Genomic DNA, 24806 nt, shown 5'->3' with positions numbered 1-24806 from the left:
CAACACAGCAGAAAGCCAGGCAATTTAAAATGGATCAGAGTCTACAAAACTTTCCTCACGGATTTGCCTATCCTACGTAAAGATTCAGCCGAACAACTCTACCTGTCTTCAGTGGAGTCACAGGAATCTGCAACAACGTTTGGAAGGACAGGTAATTATCAAAGACGTTTTATTTCTTAACAATGACCGTGTTAGTGTTAGCCTTTGCTAAGCTACTTAGCTTCGACTATGTTTGCATTGGTACAGCAGATAAAGGCAATACGTTGATTTTGATATGTTTGTTTGTCATTATAGATGCTTTTAAGGCTGACTGTTTGTGCACGTCCGTGATCACGCTGCTGCTGGGACCCAATAGGACCAGAATATCAGCGCAAGTTTGTATCAAAGTTAGGCGCATCCCGCTGTCATTCCATCTGAGGACTGTGTGTGTGACTGAAGGGATGCTGATGTATTTAAATAAACATATGTTTGTGTGATCAAGGACACATGACACATTATTGACACACATTTGTTTTATACCCTCTGCTGCTGTTTGATTTGTTTCAATAAATTGTTTGATTTGAGGAAATATCATTTGCAAATTCTTATTTAAATGTCCTACTCCTGCGTTGAGTGTTGCATGAACTTTACATTCCAATAAAAGCTTAAAAATTTAGTCAAATTCATTAATATAGCATGTGTGAAAGTGGACCAGACCAAATTATACTGCAACAATGCTGTGGATTCAACTGAACTGCACATAGTCCACCGGACTGTGTGTGTGAAAGCACCATTAGGCCTTATCTTATAATCATGTATATTCACCATCCTCCATTTTTAAAAAAAGTTCTGTACACACATCATCGTTTTATAAAAAAAAATCCATCCACACAAAACCGTATAAATGTGTTATCCACAAATGAATGGACGTCACTCTCTGTTTGAGACCCGGTCCATGTAGGAGGCCTGTCTGGCGTGAGCCCTGACCATTCATGTAGCGGGTCACTAAGGGTTAAACGCCGGCTATCACAACTGAATTTTGTTATTGACTGAAACGGATTCTTTAGATTCCCCTGCATCATCAACTTTCACTGTTAGCCCCCGACCCTCCTATAAAAGCTGAGAGGAGGTAGCAAGGTTTCCTCCAATCACAGCCCTGAGTGAACATTGATTGACAGCCTAATTGAGGAAGTCCACTGTGTTCCATGTGAAACAGCAGCTGTAGCGGTGATGTTTTTGACTTTGTGCTTCTATAAAGAGCAGGTTCTGGTCTAATCAGAGGGTTCATCATGCTATGTGTGTATTTACAGACACATTTATGCTATGTGTGTATTCTCGTCTGTCTCTGCGTGTGCATGGACGCGTGTGTACGTCTTATTGCTGTGTGCGTGAGGTTGTAGGAGTGTATGGCTGTGTGTGAGCTTCACATCATGATTGTGTGTGCCTGTGGTTGTAGTTGTAGACACATCTCAGCTGTGAACTTATATGTGTGTGTGTATGTGTACAGAAACATTGTGTGTATTACCGTCTGTCTCTGCGCACAGCGCTGTGGGCTGCCTGAGTGAGCGTGTCTTTGTAACGCCCATAATCAAGGCATTTTTTTTAATTTTCCTCCTAGTAGCAGGTCAGCAGAAAGCAGGGGTTTAGTTACTCTTCAACTCAGCTCCTCAGGCGTTCTACATTGGTACCAGTTTCTCCACACTCCAACCACAGCTCACTAGCAACTAGTAATAAACATTATAAATAACGGTCAGGGCTTCTTTGATAGTCCACAGTCGGTATAGATAATAACATCTAGTTTTTTCTGTGGTACTGGATGTCAAAGTGCTGCCATTTTTTTTAATCATTTTGAACATAATACATTTCTTCTGTTTTATCTTGGCTTTTATGTCTTTAGGACAAGCTTGAGTTTTAACAAATAATTTGGTTAATCTGATTAAAAATATAAATAAATCTATGATCATATTTATTTTTATACTATGCTTCCTAACATTATTTTCTGGTTGAAACATATGTTGCATATGATGCAAAGTGTATTAGTCCTAAATCTGAACCTTGATGATCTTCTTGACTTACACTGGCCTGCACCAAGGGGTGGTTATTCACATAAACAAAGGTGGTTCTGATTAGTAGGTATTAAACCATCCTAGTGCAGTTCTTTCAATCCCCATAAATCTTTCGTCTTTTCAGCAATAAATCATCGATCAGAAGGCTGCACTGAGACGTAAAGGAACCAGAACTGAGACCAATCCTTTGTCTGAAGATATAAGGATATTATTGATGATTACTTTAATTAAGGCAGTCTCTGAGTCTGTGCTATGATGGATTTAGCCATTGATTAGACAAAAATCGTTCCATAAATTTATTTTTTTAGGAGCTTTTTTATAAACGCAATACACACTTTTACTACAACTGTTAATGTTCAATGACCATATTACATATTACTATGAAAATGCATCTGTCCATGTATAGAAAAGCCTTTTGTGTTTCCTCACAAGCCCATTAAGAGTCCTTGTGTATGAAAGATGCTATACAAATTAATTTGCATGTCTTTGCCTTACACTGTCTCCTTTTAAAAACATTTGTGTGGAACTAAACTTCTTCAACGGAAAAAGAAAAGCTTGTGGAATGTTTAAGGCAACCTTGGTGTGAACCCTGTCCTATTAGTGAACTCCATAATCCTCGGTTTACTGTCAGCGTCTTTCATCACCAAGTAGAGTCATTTTCAGCCTCAGGGGAAACCGATGATACTGCAAAAAATCCAGACGGTTCTTACTGCATCAAAACAAATACATGCTTCGGCGACATGAATGCAGCTGCAAAATAATCTTCTCTCTGATCTTCAGTTTGAATTATCTGATGGAGTTCAGAGACAGTCAGAGCTATGGAGGACAATAATGAGGTCAAATGGAAAGACAAGCGCTTGCACACACACATATGGATGGACGAGCACAGATGCACATTCTCTCTCTCTCTCTCTCTCTGTCACACATACACACACACACACACACACACACCGATAGACAAACACAAACACACATGCAGGGGCTAGCACAAACACACACTGGGAAGCACAAGCACATACACACAAACACACACACAAGGACAAGCACAGACTGCAGTCTGTTTACTCACTCCAATAAAACGAATGTATTTGAACTGTATTCATTTTTAGAAAGACAATACTGCATCAAGAGAACATGCAAACTGCAGAGACCAATAATAGATTATAGTCATTAGATATGGTTTAAAATTAAATTAACATATTTCTATAAGCCTTTTCACACTCTGGAAATGCGCATGCACTACCTGCGGGTCATATGTCGAGAGGGATGTAAACGCTCGTTCACTCTGTTGATATTTTCAACTTAACAGTTTTTGTAACTTTATGAAAGTGTCTATTTGTACGATTGCCTTACCAACAACCCCTGGTGCTATTGGTATGGTTACCAAAGTACAAGTATCGCAACAATTATTATGGTTAAGGTTAGAGTTCGGGTTAGGGTTAGGTTTAGGGCAAGGTTTAGTCTTAGTCACTTGACCTAAACTGGCCAAATCGGGGCGCTGCGTACAGATAGAATGTACAGCAACTGATACGGATAGCCACTGCCTAATTTTATTCCAGAGATCTTTAATGTTTTAATGGTGTTTATATTGTTAATATTACACATATTCAGACTCAAGGGGGGACCAGGGACTCCCGCTGAAGAAATTTTCAGGCAATCCAAGCAATTTTAAAAACCGATGGGAGCAGCTCAGCAATCAGTATCAGTATCGAAGCAAGGGCAGTTCAGATTACACCTGGTACACAAAAACCCCGACTACCCGGTTCTCCAGCGGGCGGATTTGCAGACTCTACCTGGGAATGATGCACATATCTGAGCACATTTGTAAAACCAATGAGAGAAGCAGAATCAAAACGACAGACCTCTGCTTCCACATTCCTTCTCCCAAGCTTTTAACTTGTGATTATGTTTTCTTCTGTATTTGATTTGTGTAATTGTTTTAACAACTGTAAAGTCTCTTTGAGTTTTTGAAAAGCGCTAAAATGTATCATTAGTATTGATCGGACAAGCGAGATTTCTGAATGTGAAAAGGACAGTACCCAGCAGAGTTGGCGCCAGCCAGTATTAAATGGGGGGCATTAAGAAAACTGCAGGGGGCACAAGAACGCTCTGCACTGACTGGTACCCAGTGAGCAAAAGGTGGTCCAAAATACATCAAAATAGACGTGTTCTCTATACCGTATATCCAGAAGGCGTCCCCAGAGGAGCCAGAGTGAAAGTTTCTAGACGTTGTACAGATTTTGGATGTTATATGAATGTCATTAAAATACGTTGTCAAGACAGAATTATTGAACATCCAGAAGACGTCATTGAAGAAGCCAGAGTGAACGTTATTAATATGTCTTAGTTGTTGTTGTTTGTATGTTCTTTAGTCATTAAAATATGTTTTCGAGACACAATTACTGGAAATCCAGAAGACATCCTGAATAAGGTTTTAAATCTTAAAAATCTAAACTGGGTTTACTAGTGAGAACAACTTAAAAGTAATACATTTCACTATGAAATGCAATGACCAGGGTAAACTGTTATATAATGTAGGAACCTTGAACAGGTGGACAGTATAGGACTTCTGATGTATTTTATCAAAACTGAAATAAACAATCAAGGACAACAGAACATTTATGGTACCCCTCACTCTTATGAACATTGAACAAAAACAAACAGCAAGAAGTATAAAATACTACACAGCTTAAGAACATATCTAATATAATAAGAATACCATACAATTCTCATATTTGAACTTTCTTTTTTAAACATCACACACGCACCCCTCCCACTCTTACTGGTGCATGCTTTAAGTGATCAGCAGCAGCCATTCTGATGCCCACTTCACAGCACATCACAGCAGCAAAAATAAAAATAAAATGTCAAAATCAAATGAGCATATGAGTTCTCACTTTACGAGGTACACCATTCACTAACCAGGTCCATGATTATTTTTGATCAAGCTATTATTTTAGTTGAATTTACAAATTTGAAGGAAGTGGACAAGATGGACACTAAACAGGCCAATAAGTGAAAAAGTGCTGTTTAGCTGATTGGTCACTGTTTAAAAAGGAAAAACCTGAATTTTCAGCATTACCGTAAGCAGCTAAACGCGGCATTTCTGCCTTGGAGACCGATACTACATTTCCGCAAAAAAATCTTTCAAGGAATCAATGCTCTAACGGTAAAAATAATCAAAATCTTTGTCAGACTCGTTGTCATGGCGAGTTTATGCTTCTTGACCGTTGAAGTCACACGCGAGAACTGAACGAGAGCGAGATTTCCAAGAGTGTGAAAAGGCTTATTTTAAGCTTATGTTGTGGTGTCAAAATTAAATTAAAAGTGGAGAAAAACATTATGTAGGCTGGAGAGCATGATAAGAACAAGAATAGAACGAGAATGGGAATGTGTATAATAGTCGCTAAGAATTTATTCACAACTCTGATGATGATAATTATTGAAAGGATGAGGTTGATACAAAAGTTGGGATCCATAAGAAAGAGAACAAATGATACATTTTTTGAGAGGATTGATGTTTGGAATGAAAGAAATATCAAAGATGATAAGATGGAAAATGTCTGTCAGTCTATAATCTAGTATCAGGGACATTGTCAATGCCTCTGATTGATGTTTTTCTTTTGTCTGTCAGTTAGCACAGCGCCCCAGCTCAAACCGGTGAGTACGACAGATGTGAGTATACAATGAGAGAACACACTCACACACACACACATACACACACACACGGGTAGGGAAAGTGTGGCATAAGTAGAACCCATGTATTCTTTATTCTTTAAAGCTTTAATAACAGTATGAGTATGCACAGAGTATGCACCTGAAATGTTGTTGTATGATTTTTACAATAACAACAAAGAATCATGATTAATTGCATCATCTGCAATAAGAATTATATATTGAAAATTAGTGTATTACCAACTTTTATTCAAAATGTACAGCATTATAAATAATAGTAATTATTTTAAACTCCTCACAATTAAAAACATGAAGGTGCCTTTTAAAAAAAGACATGGCCTTACCCTGTAGCAGTAAAATTGTTTGAAAATAAAACTCAAAATACAAAATTCAGTGAGGTTCACTTAAGTCAAATTGTTTATTAGCATGCACTTTAGATTTGGCGGTAAAGCTCTGCACTGGGACCTCTCAGCCATTTCAGCAGCTGCATGGAAAGCCCAAAGCAAAGGGAGCTCCCCCTCGCTCTTCCATGAGCTACATAAGCAGAGAGAGCGGTCAGCAGGACCCCTTGGAACAGAAGCACATACGTTAGATGCAACAGAAGACACTGTTTAATTAGACAGAAGTGGAGGAGCTGGTGTGGGAAAGTATAAATAGGCTGGTTGCAGTGGTGTAAATACAGTGCTGTGACTAACTCTAACCAATGAGAAGCATGGAACATAATCAGCTGGATGATTAACTGAATTAGGGGATGGCTACTGTCAGCTGATGGGACTGACTCACTTGACTACTGTGCCTGCCTGAGATAACGCAATGCTCAATTTGTGTTATGAATACAATAATAAAGGCAGGACTTTATTATCATTCTGATCAATTAAAGCTAGTAAAAAATAATCCAGTGTTAGTTATTTGGCTGGCAACAACCACATCTATTTCATATTGAAAATAACAATAATAATAATAATTATTATTATTATTATTATTATTATTATTATGGCACTGTCATACTTGCACAAATCAGATGCCACTAAGATATACCATACACTCAGTGGTTTATTCCTTTATCTTTACTTCTAAAGGTCACATTTCAAATACATATCAAAACCAATCTGTGTTCTAAAACCAAATGCTTTTGTGTCCTTTCTGCATATTTTGTATTTAAGGTGGGAAAGATTTCCAAGAACAAGAAGAAGAAGCTGAAGAAGAAACAGAAGCGACAGGCGGAGCTGCTGGAGAGGCGGATGTTGGAGATTGAAGCTCTGGAAAGAGAAGCTGAGATTAAGGAGGAGAAAGAGAAAGATGGGGAAGAGAAAGAGGAAGGAGACAAAAACCTGGCCTTAGCACCACTTCCGCCGGGCCCCGGCATTGCCCCCGGAGAAAGCGATGATGACGAGGAGGAGGAGGAGGAAGAAGATGGGGAGGAGGAGGAAGAGCAGGGAGGAGAGAGGGAGCGGCCCATCAGGCTGACCAATCATACGTGTAAGTCACGTGGCTGTTGTGAATGACAATTTGTCTCATGTTTTGATGATCTTGTCCACAATATTGATCTAACATAGTACTCATGTTTACTTCTCTTTGCTATGTCTGTGTTCAAACAAGATAACACGAGATTCACGTGTGTTGTAACTCCCATTCAACCCTCCCTTGGATAAATTAAAGCCTTTCAAGCTTTAGCCTTACATTTTGAGCTCCAATGCACTGCCTTCACAGGGAATCCTCTGACTTGTATCTCCTTCTTACAAGCAACTTTTATTTAAATTGTTTTTATTCCCTATGGGTTTAAGCTGCTTGTTTTTAAATGAATAAAAACTGAACTCATTTTAAATGAAGTTCAATATTTTACAGATCATAGAGTAGAGTTGATCCTGAGACCACTTTCTAAAGCCACATTTGGACCAAAGTCAACATCATACACCTTTTTAATGGTAGGGTCCAAAGAAAATGGTTAACCATGGAACTGAACTGACCTTCTCTCTGTGGGGGACAGCTTACTTCTCATTGTGAATGCAAATGTTGTCTTCATCCCCTGCAGATTCAGATTAAAGCTGCAGTATGTAAGATTTTTTTTTGGCACCATTTGGTCAAAAGTCTATAATCACCTTTGAGCATATTGTAATTGAAAGTGTTCTTTTTCTCTTGGCTTTAGAAATTCAGGAGCATGACTCTAGATTTTAACCAATCAGAGATCTTTCTACAAAGTGCCTAGAGATGAGATAAGATGAGTTTATTTGTCATTGCACATGTTACAGAGCAACGAAATCACATTTCAGTTTCATCCCGTCCAAGAAAACATGAAAAGACAATCATAAACATGGGAGCACAGGAGCGGGAGAACTTATTCAGATGAGAAATGGGATAACAAACGATGGGGAGGAAGAAGAGATAAAAAAAAAGGCAAAAACCAAACTAGGCCCTTGTAGAGAGGGGCAGAGTTTGGGATCATGAAAAAAAAAACTCTTCAGCAACATTGCGACAGAAACCCACAAATACAACATTCAATTCAATACAACAGCACGTTAGCACAGGGGATGGGTCTTTAGGATGGGTAGTTCGCAGGTCAGCCACAGTGTGGCGCTGCCCTTATGGCGCGTCTCCTACTGACCAACCGCTGGGAGGGAGGAGGGTTGGAGCCAGAAGAGACAGTGACAATATAGGATATGTAGTGATGTAGGGGGAGTGAAAGTGTTCGTTGAGATAATGAGCTGTTTTAAGTGTTACTCTTGGCTGCTTGGCTGAAGTTAATGCTCGTACCGTCGATAGTAAAAGTACAATGACAGACATTCCAGCAGAAGACTCCATCACGGTATTAGGCACAACGGTTACACTGTAAAGCAAGCCAAAAAAAGAAAGACAGACATGTAGAATCAACAGCCTAAAGGCACAAACATGTTCTGGCGGAACTGACTCGAAGGAGGTCCAACTCAAAACCCCACATACTGAGTCAGAGGCATAGTGATAACAGACGAGATAAATCTCTTGTAAACCTCTGGCATATCCAAGGTGGAGAGAACATGAGCAATTCATTTGTGGACTGGAGTGTTTGTCTGCTCTGTGATCACTGAGGCTGCTTGTGTGTGAGCTTTGTGGGGGAGGACTCGCAGCGGCTGTGCACCTCTAGTTACTGTCCTCACAGCACAAAGTGATACGTGCTTTCATGTCTCTAAAACATCATACAACTCTCCAACAACACAAGATAAAGTCCCTAGATTTGTCACTACTCTCTATTGAGGAAAAGTGTTGCAAAGAGCTCCACAGTTGTGCACGTTCATGAGGATACCGGTAAGGGACAATATGTTTTGAAACAGGGAGGAGAGGGGGAGTGTGGTTGTTCCCATACAAGTCTCACAAATCTACATACTGCAGCTTTAAAAAAAACATTTTCACCCTTACTGTTACTCCATCCCACTTACTCTCTGCTCATGTCTTTCCATGTTAGGTGCAGCACCTGCTGAAGAGCAAAGTGTGCCACCCTGGATCTCAGGTGAGGAACCTGAAGTGGAGGCTGAGGAGGAAGATGGAGAAGAGGAAGAGGGAGCTACAGCTGTTGAAGAAAAAGATGCTTCTGTTCCACCAATCTCAGAGGAAGGAAATTGTGATCTCACACAAGTAGAGAATCAGCAGGAGGAGAACGAGGGGGTGAGCGAGGAGGAGAAGGGGGAGGAGGGTGAAATCAAAGAGACAGAGGAGGAGAATACACAGGAGGAGGAGAAGATAGAGGAGAAGGAAACTGAGACTGAAGTGAATGAGACGGAGGATCCAACAACTGAAAGTGATATTGGGCCAGTAGTGGATGAGGATAGTTCAAAAGATCAGGAGAATGAAGAAGAACATGAAGAGGAGGAGGAGGAGGAAGAGGAGGAGGAAGAGGAAGAGGAAGAAGAGGATGATGAGGACACCACTGCTGACCTTCTCACAGACAACCCCTTCCCCATCAAACCCCTCATCAACAAAACCAACTCAGCCAAAACAAACGGCCATGTTTTGTTAGGCTCAGAGGGACTTAAACCCACTGTAGGTTCGGGCCTGCCCACCTCAACCTCTCCCGGGCCTGTGCTCTGCCCCCTAGTGGAGTCTGAGCTCAGCTACACGGACAGAGACATCTCGCTCAGCTCTGGTTATGAGATGTTTAATGGGGAGGTTGGCGAGCAGGCTCTGACAAATGGCTCCAGCGAGCGTCACCGTGGCAACATTTCCCGTTTCCCAGATTTACCCCTGGACCCTGAGCCTGGAAAACCTGTATGTTTGGGCACTGCTAACATCAGCCCTTCACTGAACAGTCCCACAGCAGACCGCAGTCGCACTGTGTCATCCTCGAGTACAGGGGAAACGCCCAAAGGTGAGAAAATATTTTACTGCCATTTTACTGCGTGCATAATTTCTGAAAAGCTCCTGTGACAAGTCCAAACATTCAGGCTATCAAAGGAACTCAACTTTTGAGGCTGATAATTAATCCTTAAAGAAGAACATCAACAAAGTTCTCTGTTTTCCTGAGATTTACCTGGTGTCTGAATCTCTAAGAACTACTTTTTTGACCCAGTTTAATTGGTGACTGTTTCACTGAGTAGTGACTAACACCTAATAAATGCTAAAATAAGGATTTATTTGTGTTTACTCCTCTCAGTAAGAGCCAGAGCTGCAGACCTGCTGATCAACCCACTAGACCCTTGCAATGCCGACAACATTAGGGTGAAAATCGCTGACCTGGGAAATGCCTGCTGGGTGGTAAGATTCTCATGGTCAAAGCTTGCTACTGGTAGCTATTCTCCTGATCAAAGAATTATAGTTGTAAACTATTTGGTCACAGATTTTGTCCAATCACCGGTTTAACTGAACCTGTGTCTGTTGATTGAGCACAGAGGCTCTTTTTTGTAGACAGAAGAGGGTCGGACATGCACGGCGCATTATGTGCATGTACACTGGCGCACATGAAGCTAACGTGACCAAGCCCGACAGAACCTGAGCATCTAATTCTAAATACTGTAAGTGTTGGAACCAGCCCGACCCAACTGATTCCATTGAGTCCCATTGGGCTTGGGTCAGGTTTGATATCCATTCTTTAGTATGAGAAAGTCTAAGAGGAAAAACAGGGGATAGGCTAGGGGCACACGCCAAAGCTGAAAGTTAATTACAAATCCAGATGTCATTCATTTGTACCCCTCCAGTCTTTTGTTGGCTCTTGAAGTTTCCCCCAAATAGGATGACGGAAAGTCAATGAAGTAGTTGTATATGTCTAAGTATTGTAGATCTAGAAATTTGTCCTTCATTATGGCTAAATCAATGGATGTAAAAAGCACGTCAGGTGCATCATAGAGGTGGTTATATTTAACCTATTAAGTTTTGTCAAGTATAGTTCAATATTGATGTGAATAAATTGCACAGTAAATTCTGAAGGCTTGAAGCGGACACTGGTACCATTCATTTTAGCTGCTGCTTGTCCTGCCAACATGGCGGTCCAAACAAAATTAGTCATGTGACATCTGGAGCTTTACCTCTTTTAACACGCACTGGATGCTGCATTTGAACGCCGGTCAAAGCACGCACACACTGCACCACACAGAGAGAGAGAAAGCATACATATTAGGCCTCAACTTCCCAAAATGCATCATTATTTAAGGTGGCACCAAGCCTGCAACAGTACAAACTAACCTCTGATGAACCACGTCTGCTTCAATAAAGAAAATTGAGATTAATGCGCATTAATGAGATAATGTGTTATCATGATAATCATTTTGAGAGTTATAATATTAATATTATATTATAATAATATAATAATATCGTCAGATTTTCCCCGGATTACTTTTAATCCCTGTCCCTGGTTAACATTCCCTAGCTTCAAATCCACTGCCTAACTGTGGGGAGTTGACCCCAGTGGGTCGCATTCATGTGCCAAAGCAATAAAACAATAACCTTAAAAAAAATGTAGAAGAAAATTGTGTTTTGATTTTTAAAGGGGATCTGCTCATTAACTGGATTGCCAACTACCAAATTCACAAAAAGTTTTTAATTTTCCCAAAGCACAACATTTGAAATTGTATTTCTTTTTAATAATATTCTTAAGAAAAGTAATTTCTCTACCTCTTTCACCTTTTTGGAAGTCAATACATTTAAATCAGAAAACCTGGCATCATGTGAAACTGTTAATTTGTTTCATATCTACTAGGGGTGTGCATTGCCATGAATCTGACGATACGATACGATTCATGATTTGCATGATATATGATACCATGTATCCCGATACTAAACAATATGATATACATCGGGATATATTGTGATGTCAATAATTACAAATTTCACCTTTATAAGCACAAAATGGTTTGAAATATAATTTATTTCATATATTCATATTAAACTTGCGAGAACAATTAAATGGTAACTAACTGTAGTTCAAGTACTAATATCACAATACAGTAAGTGGCATGTTTATCAAGCTGTCAAATTACATTTTTTAGGAAAGTTAGACTTTTACTTCAACAACAGATTCTGATTCTGTTAAGTTCTTAATTTTTTGAAACCACATATATCTATAAAAGTGCCCAATAGTTTTATGAAAATGAAGTGCAATCATCTTCCAAGTTATTATTGAGGAGTGAGGTAGTTTAACAAGGTCTGATGTGGTTCACTGACACCTAGTGACCAGGTGTTTACATGCTTTGCATACGTTTGCGCAATTAAATATTTTTTTGTTAAAAAACATGATTGAAAAAATCGATTTGAATATTTTTTGGATCGATACACTAATATTGCAGTGAAATATTGCGATATATTACCGAATCTATTTTTCCTTACACCCTTAACAACTACACAAAATAAACTAATCATCACTCAGTCCTCACTTATTTTTCTCTCCTTTCTTTAACAGCACAAGCACTTCACCGAGGACATCCAGACGAGACAGTATCGCTCCATCGAGGTCCTGATAGGAGCCGGATACAGCACGCCCGCTGACATCTGGAGCACGGCCTGCATGGTGAACCCAGTCACACACAAACACATCACATACCTGTACACATGTTTGTGTGTGTAACACTCAGCAAGGATATCAACCACTTTTATTTCAATGCAGACCTTTGAGCTGGCCACTGGAGATTATCTGTTTGAGCCCCACTCTGGAGAGGATTACTCCCGGGATGAAGGTGAGTGTTCACATCCCTGTGACACAGTGCACATGACAGTTTGCTGGTGGTGCCATAATGATGCATGGTTATGAGTGTGAAAGTTAAATGTAAAACCTATTAAAGCCTGCACAATAGAATAAATGAAAGAACATTTTGATTTCAAATTTAAGTACAATGAGCTACATCTTGTTTAGAAATATTGTAAAAATGATCAAAATAAAAAAAAAAATCAGGCACAACTCGATTCTTCATTTCCCTAATATGTCTTGTCTTAAAATATGAGTTCAAGGTGTTGACTATGCTGACAAATTTGCAGATCTGAATCCAGTTCTGCATCTATGGATGTTCTGTAAACAAGTCTGATCCATGGAGTCTTCACCTCTAAACCCTAAGGACATAATAGGTTCTACTGCTTATGTGCTGGTGTGTCATCATCTTCACAATTGGAACATTATGCCTGATTGGTGATAGTTTAAATCAGTTTCATTTGTTCCATTGTAAGGAACTATAATTGTGCCAGGCTTTACAGGGTTTCAAATTCTCCATAAATAAAGGGAACATGTCAATCACACATTTATTAATGTACGATTTCCAGTTTGAAGTCTTTTACTTTTAACCAAAAATCCGGACAATTAATTCACACAGTACTACTTTTATCTACAGAGGTTTTTCTCTGACGTCACTAATACCATGAGGTTTGTTAATGCTTTCATCTTGGACGGCATCAGCATGTCAGCAGACCACAGTTCAAGTTGTGTGACTGTGATCATGACCCATAAATTAAGCCACATTCAACAGGGTTTATACTTTTAAGTTATACTAGATCTACCTCTGAAGGCTTAATTGACCAATTCAAGCAACATGGTTACACTTTAATCACTGTTAATACTTGACTTTGCTGTTCATTTTAGCACACTGTACACTCAAAGCTCTCAAGTCTCACACATTGGGCGTGAGACACACGCATTTCAACCTGTTCACACACCACGCCATGTATATCGCACGCGAATAAATAGATAAATTACCTGGATAAAAGTGCGTCAACTCCGAACGCGACTGAAGTGACGAGATTACATTCAAAATCAATGTAAATGACACGACTTCAAGCCACCTCCCTTCAAGCGACCCGAATGGCTGACTCCGGCAACTAGGTCCTGCGCGACCTAGTTGCTCAAAGTTTAAAAATGTGAACTTTTCAAGCGACTACTCCCCCTGCCGTCACTGTCTGTAGAGCCGAGGCAGCAGTCCCTGAGAGAGAAGGCTGCAGCGGAGGGCTGTTCCTCAACTCAAAGCAGTTAACTTCTTGAATAAGCCTACATTCTGGGTGATGATTTAAAGTGTAAAAGTGGCGCTGTCTATGAGAAGTGCTGTAAACTTACAGCCGGAGAAGAAGTGATCAGCCCTCTCTCTCCCCTGTCACCGGCTCCACATACACACACACAAGATTAGCACTAAGCAATCCATCGCTTTCTGTCAGCTGAAAAACGATAAAAGGACAAGCCAGGGATGTTACCTTGCCTGTTTGTACATCCAGCAGCACAGCAGTGAAACACCATGGTATTATTTTGACACTCTATATAGTCAAATACAGTGATCTCTGTGCCACAACTCAAGCTGTCCAAGATGGCTGATAAACAAAGATCACATGACCTGTGACGTCAGCTGCCAAACACTGGTTTACAGTATATATCCTATTTTGTGTAGTGCCTTATTCCTTTTGTATATATCAATTATTTTATGTCGCTTGTTTGCAATTTTTAACATTTTGCTTTGACTATTTAGATTTTTTATATTTTGAAATAATATTTAAAAATTATTTTTAAATTATTAAGTCAGTGTACTTTTTGGTAACTATTTTGATTGGGTTCTATTTTTCTAAAAACGGTCAACGATAAAGATGTTCAGGTTCTTGTTTGAGGATAGGGTTAGAGGTAAAATCTAGGGCACCAAATTGCTTAGGTGCTTAGGGCTAGCACCGTTACAAAACTATTGACTGAGAAAAGCTATTCTGCACAAAGCTGCAAAAATATGGCAAATTATGATGCACATAAATAATTAGAAATATACAATACAAAAGAGGAAGGTGTCTTCAAAAAATGAGGCATTTATAAAGAGGATGGTGTACATGCCAAAAACAATATAAGCTGGATAAAAGGCTCGGCATCAAAATAAAGTCACTGTAATTATTTATAAAATTGCAAAAGAAGAGATAAAATAAAATATTTAAATGAAAATAAAGAGACATAAGACCGAATGGAGGAGTAAAGGGTTTCATGTCATCAACCTCCTATTGATGTACTCTGCCATGACTCAGCAGAATTGAGGGTTTGTTTCCTTCCTTGATGGGGCTTGTTCTGCTGAATCTGCTTCACAACCATTAGTCTTTTATCTCCAGGAAGTGTGATAAGCTGTGCTGATTATATGTTCCCTTCATTTCTAACAGTGCATTTTATAAAAGGCCTTTTGGCCACAGTGTGATGAGACTTCAATGCATCTATTTATCTACATGACACATTCATCACCAGTGATTTCCAACTAGGGGTATGTGAATACATTGTTGAGGATGTGAGAAAACATTTATCATCACATTTTCAAGACATGACAAATTTTGACTTTAAATGCCAGTATTACACAAGATGTAATTTGTGCACCAAAACCTGGAATGGCTGAATGATCAGAAGTAAAAGGCTTATATCCATAGTTACAGTTGTATGAGGCACAAAAAGGCTCATGACGAGTCTACTGACTTCATATCAACATTATACGATGAAAGCAAAGAAGCTCTCATGATATAATATAAGCTTCATGGGGAACAGGAGACCAAAAAGTTTGGAAAACACTGGTCTATGTGACGCTTACAATACAATCCATACAATGCAGTTAATTATCATCACCTGATGGTGAAATGTCCCAGAATGAGTTAAAAACCCGTCCTCCCATACCCAAGTGTCCACTGAGAGCTCTAAATCCTGTCCTTTGAGTTCTGCTGCTGTGCCTCATCTCCTCTTCCCCCTGCTAACTATTGTTTTCTAGCTCTGACATAATAAACTGCTGGTCTGCAGGCCGCTTAAGGCCCATGGTCTCCTGCTTGCCCACCCCTACACAAATGATCTTTTAAATGAGCATTTATATAATTAAATTCAAGTTTTTATTGAATGAATATGTATTTATGTATTCTCCTCACAATGCCTACACCTTAGACTGCACGTTTACATTTTCTAAGCTTCCTTCAATGAACACGCAGAGGTTTTCTTGAGTTTCACTAATCATTGGCAGCTTTTATACATGAAAATGATACAGAGAAAAAGAAATAATGCTGCATTTGATTGCACTGAAACCCAGATAAGTCCGACAAAACAAACTGGAAAAGTGCAATAAAACAGTCCATGAGCTCGGGATGTAATAGGGGCAGGATCCAAACAACCTGAGTGGATCGGAATAACGTTTTAGCAAAATGTTATGTGCAGTTCATATTGCCTCCTTACTTTATTATTTCAGTAACTTTTAATGTTTTTAGGGTGCTTTCACACATATGCGTAGTCCAGTGGGCTCAGTGCGGTCTCTGCGGTGAATCTGCATTGTTGCAACATTGTTGCATTTTAATTTGGTCCAGTCCGCTTTCACACATTCTATTTGCCAAGCGCACCAAACTCTCTGAACGTCACACAGACAAAAATGGTTGGTTGCCTATTGGACAGAAAACTTCAGCCTCCATTGAGTAAAAAAAAAAATCTGTCAGAAAAATGTATTTTCCAAAGGAAATCCCCAAACAAACCTATCAAACATGTCAAAATGAGCCAAAACACAATGTGTGTGGAAATGTTTGTGACGTGTATGTCTGTGTGTTGATGCAGAACGGAAGAGCACTGGGTGTGTGAGTGTGTTCATGTGCTCGTTGCTGTGACGACAGTGTTATTGGTACGTTTACCAAAGTACAAGTACGTAGCGTCTTAGGGTTAGGGTTAGGTTAAAACCCTATATCGCAACAATTTTTAGAGTCAGGGTTAGGTTTACGATTGGGTTTAGTCTTAGTCACGTGATTTAAACTGGCCTATGACTGACCTATCATGTGATTTAAACTGGCCAATGAGGGGCGCTGCGTATGGATAGAATGTCGATATATTGATACAGCAACCACGAATAGCCACTGCCATCTATTTACATCTCCTGCTCACTTTGGCCCAGATGTTCTGCTCCTGTCAGATTCACACAGACACCTGAGTTGGTTCACTCATCTAAATATATTTTCCTTCTCTGCTGTGGAGGCACAGCTCACTAACACAGCAGTTTTCCTTTCTCCTGTAGTTTCCATGTTCATGTTTATCATCTAATTCGTCTCTCTGACGCTAACTCTTCTCATTTACATGTTCTTCTTCCTCTGCTCCCTCCCTTTACAATCCTTTTTCCCTTTTCTCTTCCTCCTTCCCTGATAGACCACATAGCCCACATCATAGAGCTTCTGGGCTGTATTCCGAGGCACTTTGCCCTCTCTGGAAAATATTCCCGGGAGTTCTTCAACAGAAGAGGTAGTGCTGACCTGCGAGCTGCTGGGATTGGGACACACTAATGTCTGAGAAGGGGTGACAACAGACACGCTCAAACCATCTAAAAGGGAACTTTTTAGGAATCATTTAGATTGGGAATCATTAAGTGTCCACGCTGTACCTGAAGGCAGCAGTGTGTGTGTGCCAGTCCCCTGCAGCAGGTGTGTGTTTGTGTGTGCATGCTGTAATGCTGTTCCCTCTGTGATGTGTGTGGTGGTGGGGGGGGGCAGACCACATCGCTCTGATCTCGGAGCTCCTTGGGAAGGTCCCACGCAAAGTTGTGGCAGCCGGGAAGCACAGCCGAGAGTTTTTCTCCAAGAAAGGTAAACGACTCTGAAGGTTTCAAAACAAGGGCTAGTCAATGTCAGGGTGGATGGAGGGAATTACTGTAGCCTAGGCTCAGGTAAGCTGACTCATCACCAAATAAATAGTGCTACAAAAATATTATGGAATCATTCCACTATATTTTTTTTTAACTGATCCAAATACAATTTTGATGAATATAAAACTCCAAATAGAAAAATAAGAGAAAGTTTTATTTAAAAAAATATTTCTGAAAAAAGCTTTTTGTTTAATTTTTCGTGTCGGACTAGTAAGTTAAATAAACATCCTCAATCATAATGAACTTAATCACCTGATCTAAGGATGAAAACTGGATTTGAAAGCCAGGATGGGGCATTGTCAGTATCAACTTTGGATACTACACAGATTGTACATATCCAAAATACATGAATGTCGTATTCTTATTATTCTCTGACATTTGATGAAGATGACGGCTGTGTTTGAAATGGCATACGAACGTACTACTCATACTAAGGCTAACATCAAAATGAGTCGGTAGTGCGTTCACGTTAGATTGTATGAAAAGATTGAGTAAGTGAGAAATACCTGGATGTATTCTACATCAGGATATTTCTGAAGTATGCACAGTGGGCACAGTAGTCATACTCAACAGCCCTATGATGCATTGTGAGCAGAATGTAAAATCTCTTCTTGTCTTCCATTAGTTTAACCCTTTTGTAAATAGAGCTCTTGTTTTGAAGTTAACCGGAAGTTTTTTCAGTAGCACAATGGCAAGTCTCCAGAAATATACGAAATATCGGCATGAAATGTGTATACATTAATATTATGGATCAAATCACCACATGTTGATATTCTACTTGGTCTCTTTCTCGCTTAAAACACTTCCAGAACTTTCAAAGGTGGCGAATCAACAGATATATTATCCTCAGTGTGCTTCAGCTTTTTGTCGTTGTGGGTTGAAAATGCATCATGGGAGACTTGGAAATACATTTCAGTAGGAATGGTCATCATCCTAATCATACTTATTGTATATAATAGACCGTACTATACGCTACAAACTCAATGAGTATATACTGAGTGTGCCATTTTGAACACAGCTTAACTGTAGACAGCATCTTCACAACTAGCATGACAAACAACGTGACCACATGCTGTTGGATCACCTAACCCACAGGTCCTTAACGTGTGGGATTGGAGCCATTTTTGGAGGGGTCGCGACTCGTGAGCATTTTATTTAATAGTTATAAATCACAAAAACTGCTGTTTTGTTTCCCTACAATACAAGTTGTGGCTTTGTCATACACCAACTTTTTATTGGAAAAACATTAGAATCTGAACATTTTCCTTAGTTTAGGTTGCAGCTTGTATTGAAGAGTTAGTGGCAGGTCCTGACGGCAGATGAAAACTACTGGTTTAGCCTATGATTTTACAAGTAGGCAGAAAAAAGGGCTGTGGGTGAACTTTTTTAATAAAGGCTTACATCTTACCACAGGTCTGTGGTGTGTCCAGGTCAGTTTTATTGGGGTGGCCAAGGTGGGCAAGAGAGTGGGCGTGGGGTGACCACGGACTACAGCCAAATATTCAGTAAATGGTATTTTGCAAATGTGGCCGATGAGATTCTGATTTCTACACAATCATTGAATTAATTTATTTTTTGAAACAAGTACCAGAATCAAAAGACATACAGTACCTTCTTATGTACTGTATGTGTTTAGCTGGCTTGGTTTTACGCATTTAAAATAAATGATTGTGTGATTTATTTGTGATTTAAAGTAATTTAGTGTAATTTCATGTACCAAGGCAAGCCATTTCAATTGTTTTGCTGAACAATGACTTTGGAAATAAAAATGTTAGGTTTAGATATAATTAATCCATTTTAATTACATTGTGACTATACACATGATTACCTTTTGCTTTTGTAGTCAATGCATCAACTAAACTACTACATGGGTCATTCCATGTCATTTCTACAAATTTTCAGGACATCCCACGCACTTAGGACTGAAAATTTTATGAAATATGTACCAATTGCTCTCTGATTGTTCAATAGGCTAACTGTACATTTAGTTTGATTGGCTGAATTCTTTTTGAGATATGGCCAATTTAGTGAGAGGGGTACAGTATGTGTTGATTTTCATGCGATTTCCAACATCTCAGGAACTACATCACATAGGAAACTGAACTTTGGTGTCGTAAAATAGATCCACCTACTCTCTCAGGATAAAGATGTACTTTACATTCTATCTAGTGGACATGCTAGCCCCACAAAATTGGAAAAAAGTTTGTTCGACATGCTCAAACATGTTTGGACCTTCAGTAAACAACTTTGCAAATGCCTCAGCTCCCTGTAACTTTATCAGCTTTGGGATATGTACATAAACTGTTCAAATCACTAATGTAAACTAAAGTAATCACATATATGCATTGGTTTTGGGTGACAGTCTCTTGAAATCTGAAAAAAAACTTTTTTTTTACTATTTCCACTGGCCCATAACTGGAAGGTAAGCAAAAGTGTAAAGATTACTTTTTTTGGGATATTAAACTATTTTTCTTTACGCAACATCTTCATTTTTATTTTGAACCTCAACTTTGGGGCCATTTCATGACTCGCAGATAATTTCAGAATTTTTTGAGATTGAAGTGCGTGGGTCATTTGTTGAAATTCCGTGGAATGAAGTGCATACAATAGTTTTTGTTTTGTTTTTTTAATTATTCACTGTGACTGGGAGACTCTCCAACATGGTGTTACAAATATAGAGGTCATTATTTAGCAACAAAACAGTGAAGCAAGTCAAATACTTGTTTAGTGAAAAAAACTAAATAATGAAAAAAGCTGATATCCCACCAACATAATTGTAGCCTCGTCCATTTAGATTTGACATTAATGAGGCTGTTTGTTGAGGAGAACAATGTTGGATGTGTAGAAGTATTTGAAAAGCATGGTGTTACTGTGCTGGATTGGCCAGCAAACTCACCTGACCTGAGCCCAGAGAATGCATGGGCTATTGTCAAGAAGAAGATAGGAGACATTCGACCCAACAATGAAGAAGAGCTGAAGACCACTATCAAAATTCAAGCTAAAGGAGCCCCAACTAAGTATTGAGTGCATAGGAATGAACATACTTTTCAGAAGCCTGACATTTCTGTTTCAGACATCCTTTTTTTATTGATCTTATGTAGTATTCTAATTTTCTGAGACACTGGTTTTTGGATTTTCATTATCTGTACACCAGGGGTTTCAAACTTGTGGCACGCGGGCCAACTGTAACCCGCAGGACGTTATTTTGTGGCTCCCAACTTGGGTGGAGGTGTGCAGTATTTGAGTTCTATGTGTTCAGTTTCCATATATGAGTGAGAAAACACTCATCAGAGCTGATAGTGAGAGGATCGACAAGTAGCCGAAGAGAAAACGGTCAAAGCTCTGGCTTCATTTCACGCTTAAGAATAGAGACCCCGTGATTTATACCAAATAGTGCCAAAATTGAAATGCATGGGGTGGCAACACGTCACATTTGGTGAAACATCTGGTGACACATGTCATGTACCTAAAAGCTGAACTGTGCACCATGTATGACAAACTCTGTGACCCAGTACCAAGCACATCAACAGCTATGTGAAGGAAGTCCCAGTCCAGCCAGTGTCTGTGTGCAATTTATTTTAATTTCTTTTCATATTTAAGGCATTGTATTGTCAAGGAGCCTAATTTATAACCATTATGCATGCACAAAAAGGAGCCGGAAAGATTTCCTCGCAAAGACAAACTTTGTGCACAGTTCCTGGCATGACCGAGCGTAAAATGGTAGACTTTATGATAGAATGTGGGTGTGTTGAGGGTGAAAAATGAAGTGAATTCACCTGTCCAACCTTCTCGTTGGGCTGTGATTTATAAAATGAAAAGTGTGGGTAGGTGAGCTTACGACGCATGCACACTTTTAGTACAGATTCTACGCAAAACATTTTAAGGTTTATAAGTACACATTATTTTTTGTTACCAAGTAGTAATCGGTATCGGGAAGAAGAAAAAAACAACCGATACCCAACCCTAGATGCGGCCCAGCCTCACCCAGACTCGGCATATGGCGGCCCACAGGTCAATTGAGTTTGAGACCCCTGAACTATAATCATAAAAATTTCAAGAATTAAAGGCTTAAATATTTCTTGCTGTTTCATGAGTCTATATCATATATGGGTTTTACTTTTGGAAATAAGTGAGAAAAATAATGAACTTTTTCACGATATTCAAATTTGCAGAAAAAACACAATGTTGTAAATGAACCTATGGCCTGATTACCTAAATATACACAAAGATGTAAAGACAAAGACAAAGATGTTTGACTGAACTGAATCTAAATAATAACCAAACCAGTTGTTTTTTTGTAGAGAATCTTACCATCTGTATTTGCATCAGTAGATACTTGGTATTGGTGAGTATACAAAACTAAGTACTCGTACTGGAAAAAGGTGGTATCAGGACTTCCCTAGTTCAACTCACATATCCCGCTTTGCTACATTCAAACAGGAAATATTAGGGCTTTCTAATGGAACGAGATTAATTTCTCACAAGTATGGTTAAAAAAAGAATTTACAAAAGCTTAATTTACTCACTGTTGTTTTATAAATGCTAGGTTTTATTGGCTTGTTGTTTTTTGACATTGTTAGTTGCCTTTCAACCAGAAAACTCAGATTCTGGTATTATATTTCATCTGTTGTATAATAAAAGTCAAATTATTGGCAATTTGTGTGAATTCATCCTATAAATATCAACTTTAACACTACTCCTTCTCTTGCAGGTGAGCTTCGGCACATCACCAAGCTGAAGCCGTGGTCGCTGTTCGACGTGCTGGTGGAGAAGTACGGCTGGTCGCATGAAGATGCCGGACACTTCACACACTTCTTACTGCCCATGCTGGAGATGGTGCCTGAGAAGAGGGCCTCAGCTGGAGAATGCCTCAATCACCCCTGGCTCAACTCATAGCCATAGACCTCCATCAATGTCCTCCTCATCTGATTTTCAATTCCAACTCACCCCCTGGTGGCAGTCAGTGGAACTACAATGCTTAGTGGAGGATTTCTGTTTTTCACATCCATTTCATTGACATCTCCACTTGTCTGTTTCCAAAGGGAATACAAATCTTTTGGAGATGCCATGAATGTCTTCCTGGTGTTTTCCTACAAACAGATCTTTCAAAGACTAATGCTGCCCAAGAAAGAAGACGTCAGATATTGGCCTTCCCGACCATCAAGATGTCAGCCATTCTTATTTGTCATTCCTTTCACGTTGGATCCAAACGTGGGCCTCAGACAGCAGATTTCCATTATAGTGAAACTCTCACACGTCCCTCAGTAGCCTCAAAGACAAACCACAAAGTATCCACACAACAGAGTAAAAGTTTACACCACAATTTCTTTATAGAGTTTATTCTATAAAAATTGCACATCCATGTTAGATTGCCGTGCTTCACCTTCTCTCCATGCTCCTCCAGGTGGCCCCAACGCTGACAGATGCCTTTTAGATGGAGAAAAAAAGAGAGGTGGATGGATCAGCATGAAGGGAAAATGAAGAATGGTGGACATTTTGGGTATTTACAGTCCCATTCCCTTTTCACGTTCCCAATCCTCTGCCATCATTCCAGACTCTGATATCCAACAACAATACTGCTGATTCCTCCTGTGGCACGTTTACCAGATCCCATTTGTACTACTCCCCCTTCCTGTTGGTTCATAGTGGAACCCTTCTGGTCTTGAGCCTCTCCAGACCAGGGACATCCAGCGGAAGTTGCACTTGTCTTTGTAGATGTCCTTCAGGGATTTAAAACCTTTGTACATAGAACTGTGATCGGCAATGCAGATAAGCAACGGTAGACAACACGCAACTATCATTCCAAGTAAAGTGGCAGGACTTCCTCAGATGTAGCGGGAAAAGGAGGGTGAGTGAGAGTACTGCACTGGCTCAGTGCCAAAGACGATCCAAATGTCTCTCAATCTATCGAGTTTCTGACACATGAACCTTCAGCATCACAATTAGTCTTGTTGCCTATTTTTCGCAATAAATAAAAAGATGAGTATAAGTAAATTGTGATATTTTTAAAAACTATTTAATTCATGAAATATTGAAATGAGAAAACAACTTTTCTCTAGTTGTTGTGACTGTGACAAAATCTCGTCATACTACTGAGGTGATTGTGTTTGTTGATTAGAGATGGTTTTATTTCCTTAGTCAATACTTCTATAAATATTGTTATTGGTTTTTTATACAGTTGTCATCTCTCCCACCCTCCCTCTTTACTTGAACAGCGCTGCTCTGTGTGGACTCATGACGGTGATGAAAAAACAAACAGTTTTGCAATAAAAAAGTGTACGAGATGAGTTTCTTTGTTTTGGCACTAAAACTTCCTGATTTTTCTTTCAGCCATGCTGACTCCTTTTGACGTTGACAAAACTGCGTTCTGTTTGTGTTTTCACTGACAAATTTAATTAAATTGTAAATTATTAAAGCCTGAGCCTTTACCATGTGATTATTTTTGGCTCAAAGATGCAACAGACCACATTTAATGTCCTCATTGGGGGTACAAAAAAGCAGCGGAGAAACCCCCCGGTGCAAGTGGTACGGTAACCTGAGTACAAGTACGTAGCGTCTTAGGGTTAGGTTATAACCCTATATTGCAACCATTTTTAGGATTAGGTTTAGTAAGTCACACGATCTAAACTGACCAATGACTGACCTATCACGTGACCTAAACTGGACAAATAGGGGCACTGCGTACGGATAGAATGTCGGTATATTGATACGGCAACTGTGCAGATAGCCACTGCCATAAAAAAATCTCCTGACAAATTCCTGCATTAGTAGAAAGTCAGAATCAAACGATTAAGGAAAGAAATGATTTACTATTAGTTACTAATATGGTTTTTGATCTAAATCAGTTTCTCAAACCAAGGACCACTTAACACATATCCAAAACTAATAGACGCATGTCCTACTCCCAACAGTATATTACAAATTATTGAATTTATACAATTCATAAATAATATAAACTCAAACTATATTGTCTCATACACTGAGTTCCTAAGGTACCTTTTAAGGCGTTTGAATCACATGAATCAGGAGGATGCACCTTTCCTAA

General features: G+C 39.3%; 1 protein-coding gene across 7 annotated transcripts in view; it reads left to right on the top strand.

Moving 5' to 3' along the window:
* srpk2 (SRSF protein kinase 2) overlaps nucleotides 1-24182 on the top strand; it is a 65986-nt gene extending 41804 nt beyond the window's left edge. For 2 of the 7 annotated variants that reach the window (XM_028448221.1, XM_028448218.1), the window contains exons 8-15: nucleotides 5680-5720; nucleotides 6884-7199; nucleotides 9157-10056; nucleotides 10342-10442; nucleotides 12580-12687; nucleotides 12784-12853; nucleotides 17269-17361; nucleotides 22473-24182. In XM_028448221.1, the coding sequence (XP_028304022.1) occupies nucleotides 5680-5720; nucleotides 6884-7199; nucleotides 9157-10056; nucleotides 10342-10442; nucleotides 12580-12687; nucleotides 12784-12853; nucleotides 17269-17361; nucleotides 22473-22657 (1814 nt within the window). In that variant the 3' untranslated portion in view covers nucleotides 22658-24182. Of the gene's footprint in view, nucleotides 1-5679; nucleotides 5721-6883; nucleotides 7200-9156; nucleotides 10057-10341; nucleotides 10443-12579; nucleotides 12688-12783; nucleotides 12854-17268; nucleotides 17362-17609; nucleotides 17703-22472 lie in introns of all 7 variants that reach the window. The other 5 variants (XR_003674171.1, XM_028448224.1, XM_028448220.1 and 2 more) reach the window with 5 other exon arrangements.
* The last annotated feature ends 624 nt before the right edge of the window (nucleotides 24183-24806 follow it).

The sequence above is a fragment of the Gouania willdenowi genome, chromosome 6 (genome assembly GCF_900634775.1).
Source record: "Gouania willdenowi chromosome 6, fGouWil2.1, whole genome shotgun sequence".
Taxonomy (NCBI): domain Eukaryota; kingdom Metazoa; phylum Chordata; class Actinopteri; order Blenniiformes; family Gobiesocidae; genus Gouania; species Gouania willdenowi.
Note: the sequence above shows the minus strand (reverse complement) of the source record. Positions and strands in the feature narration are given on the sequence as shown.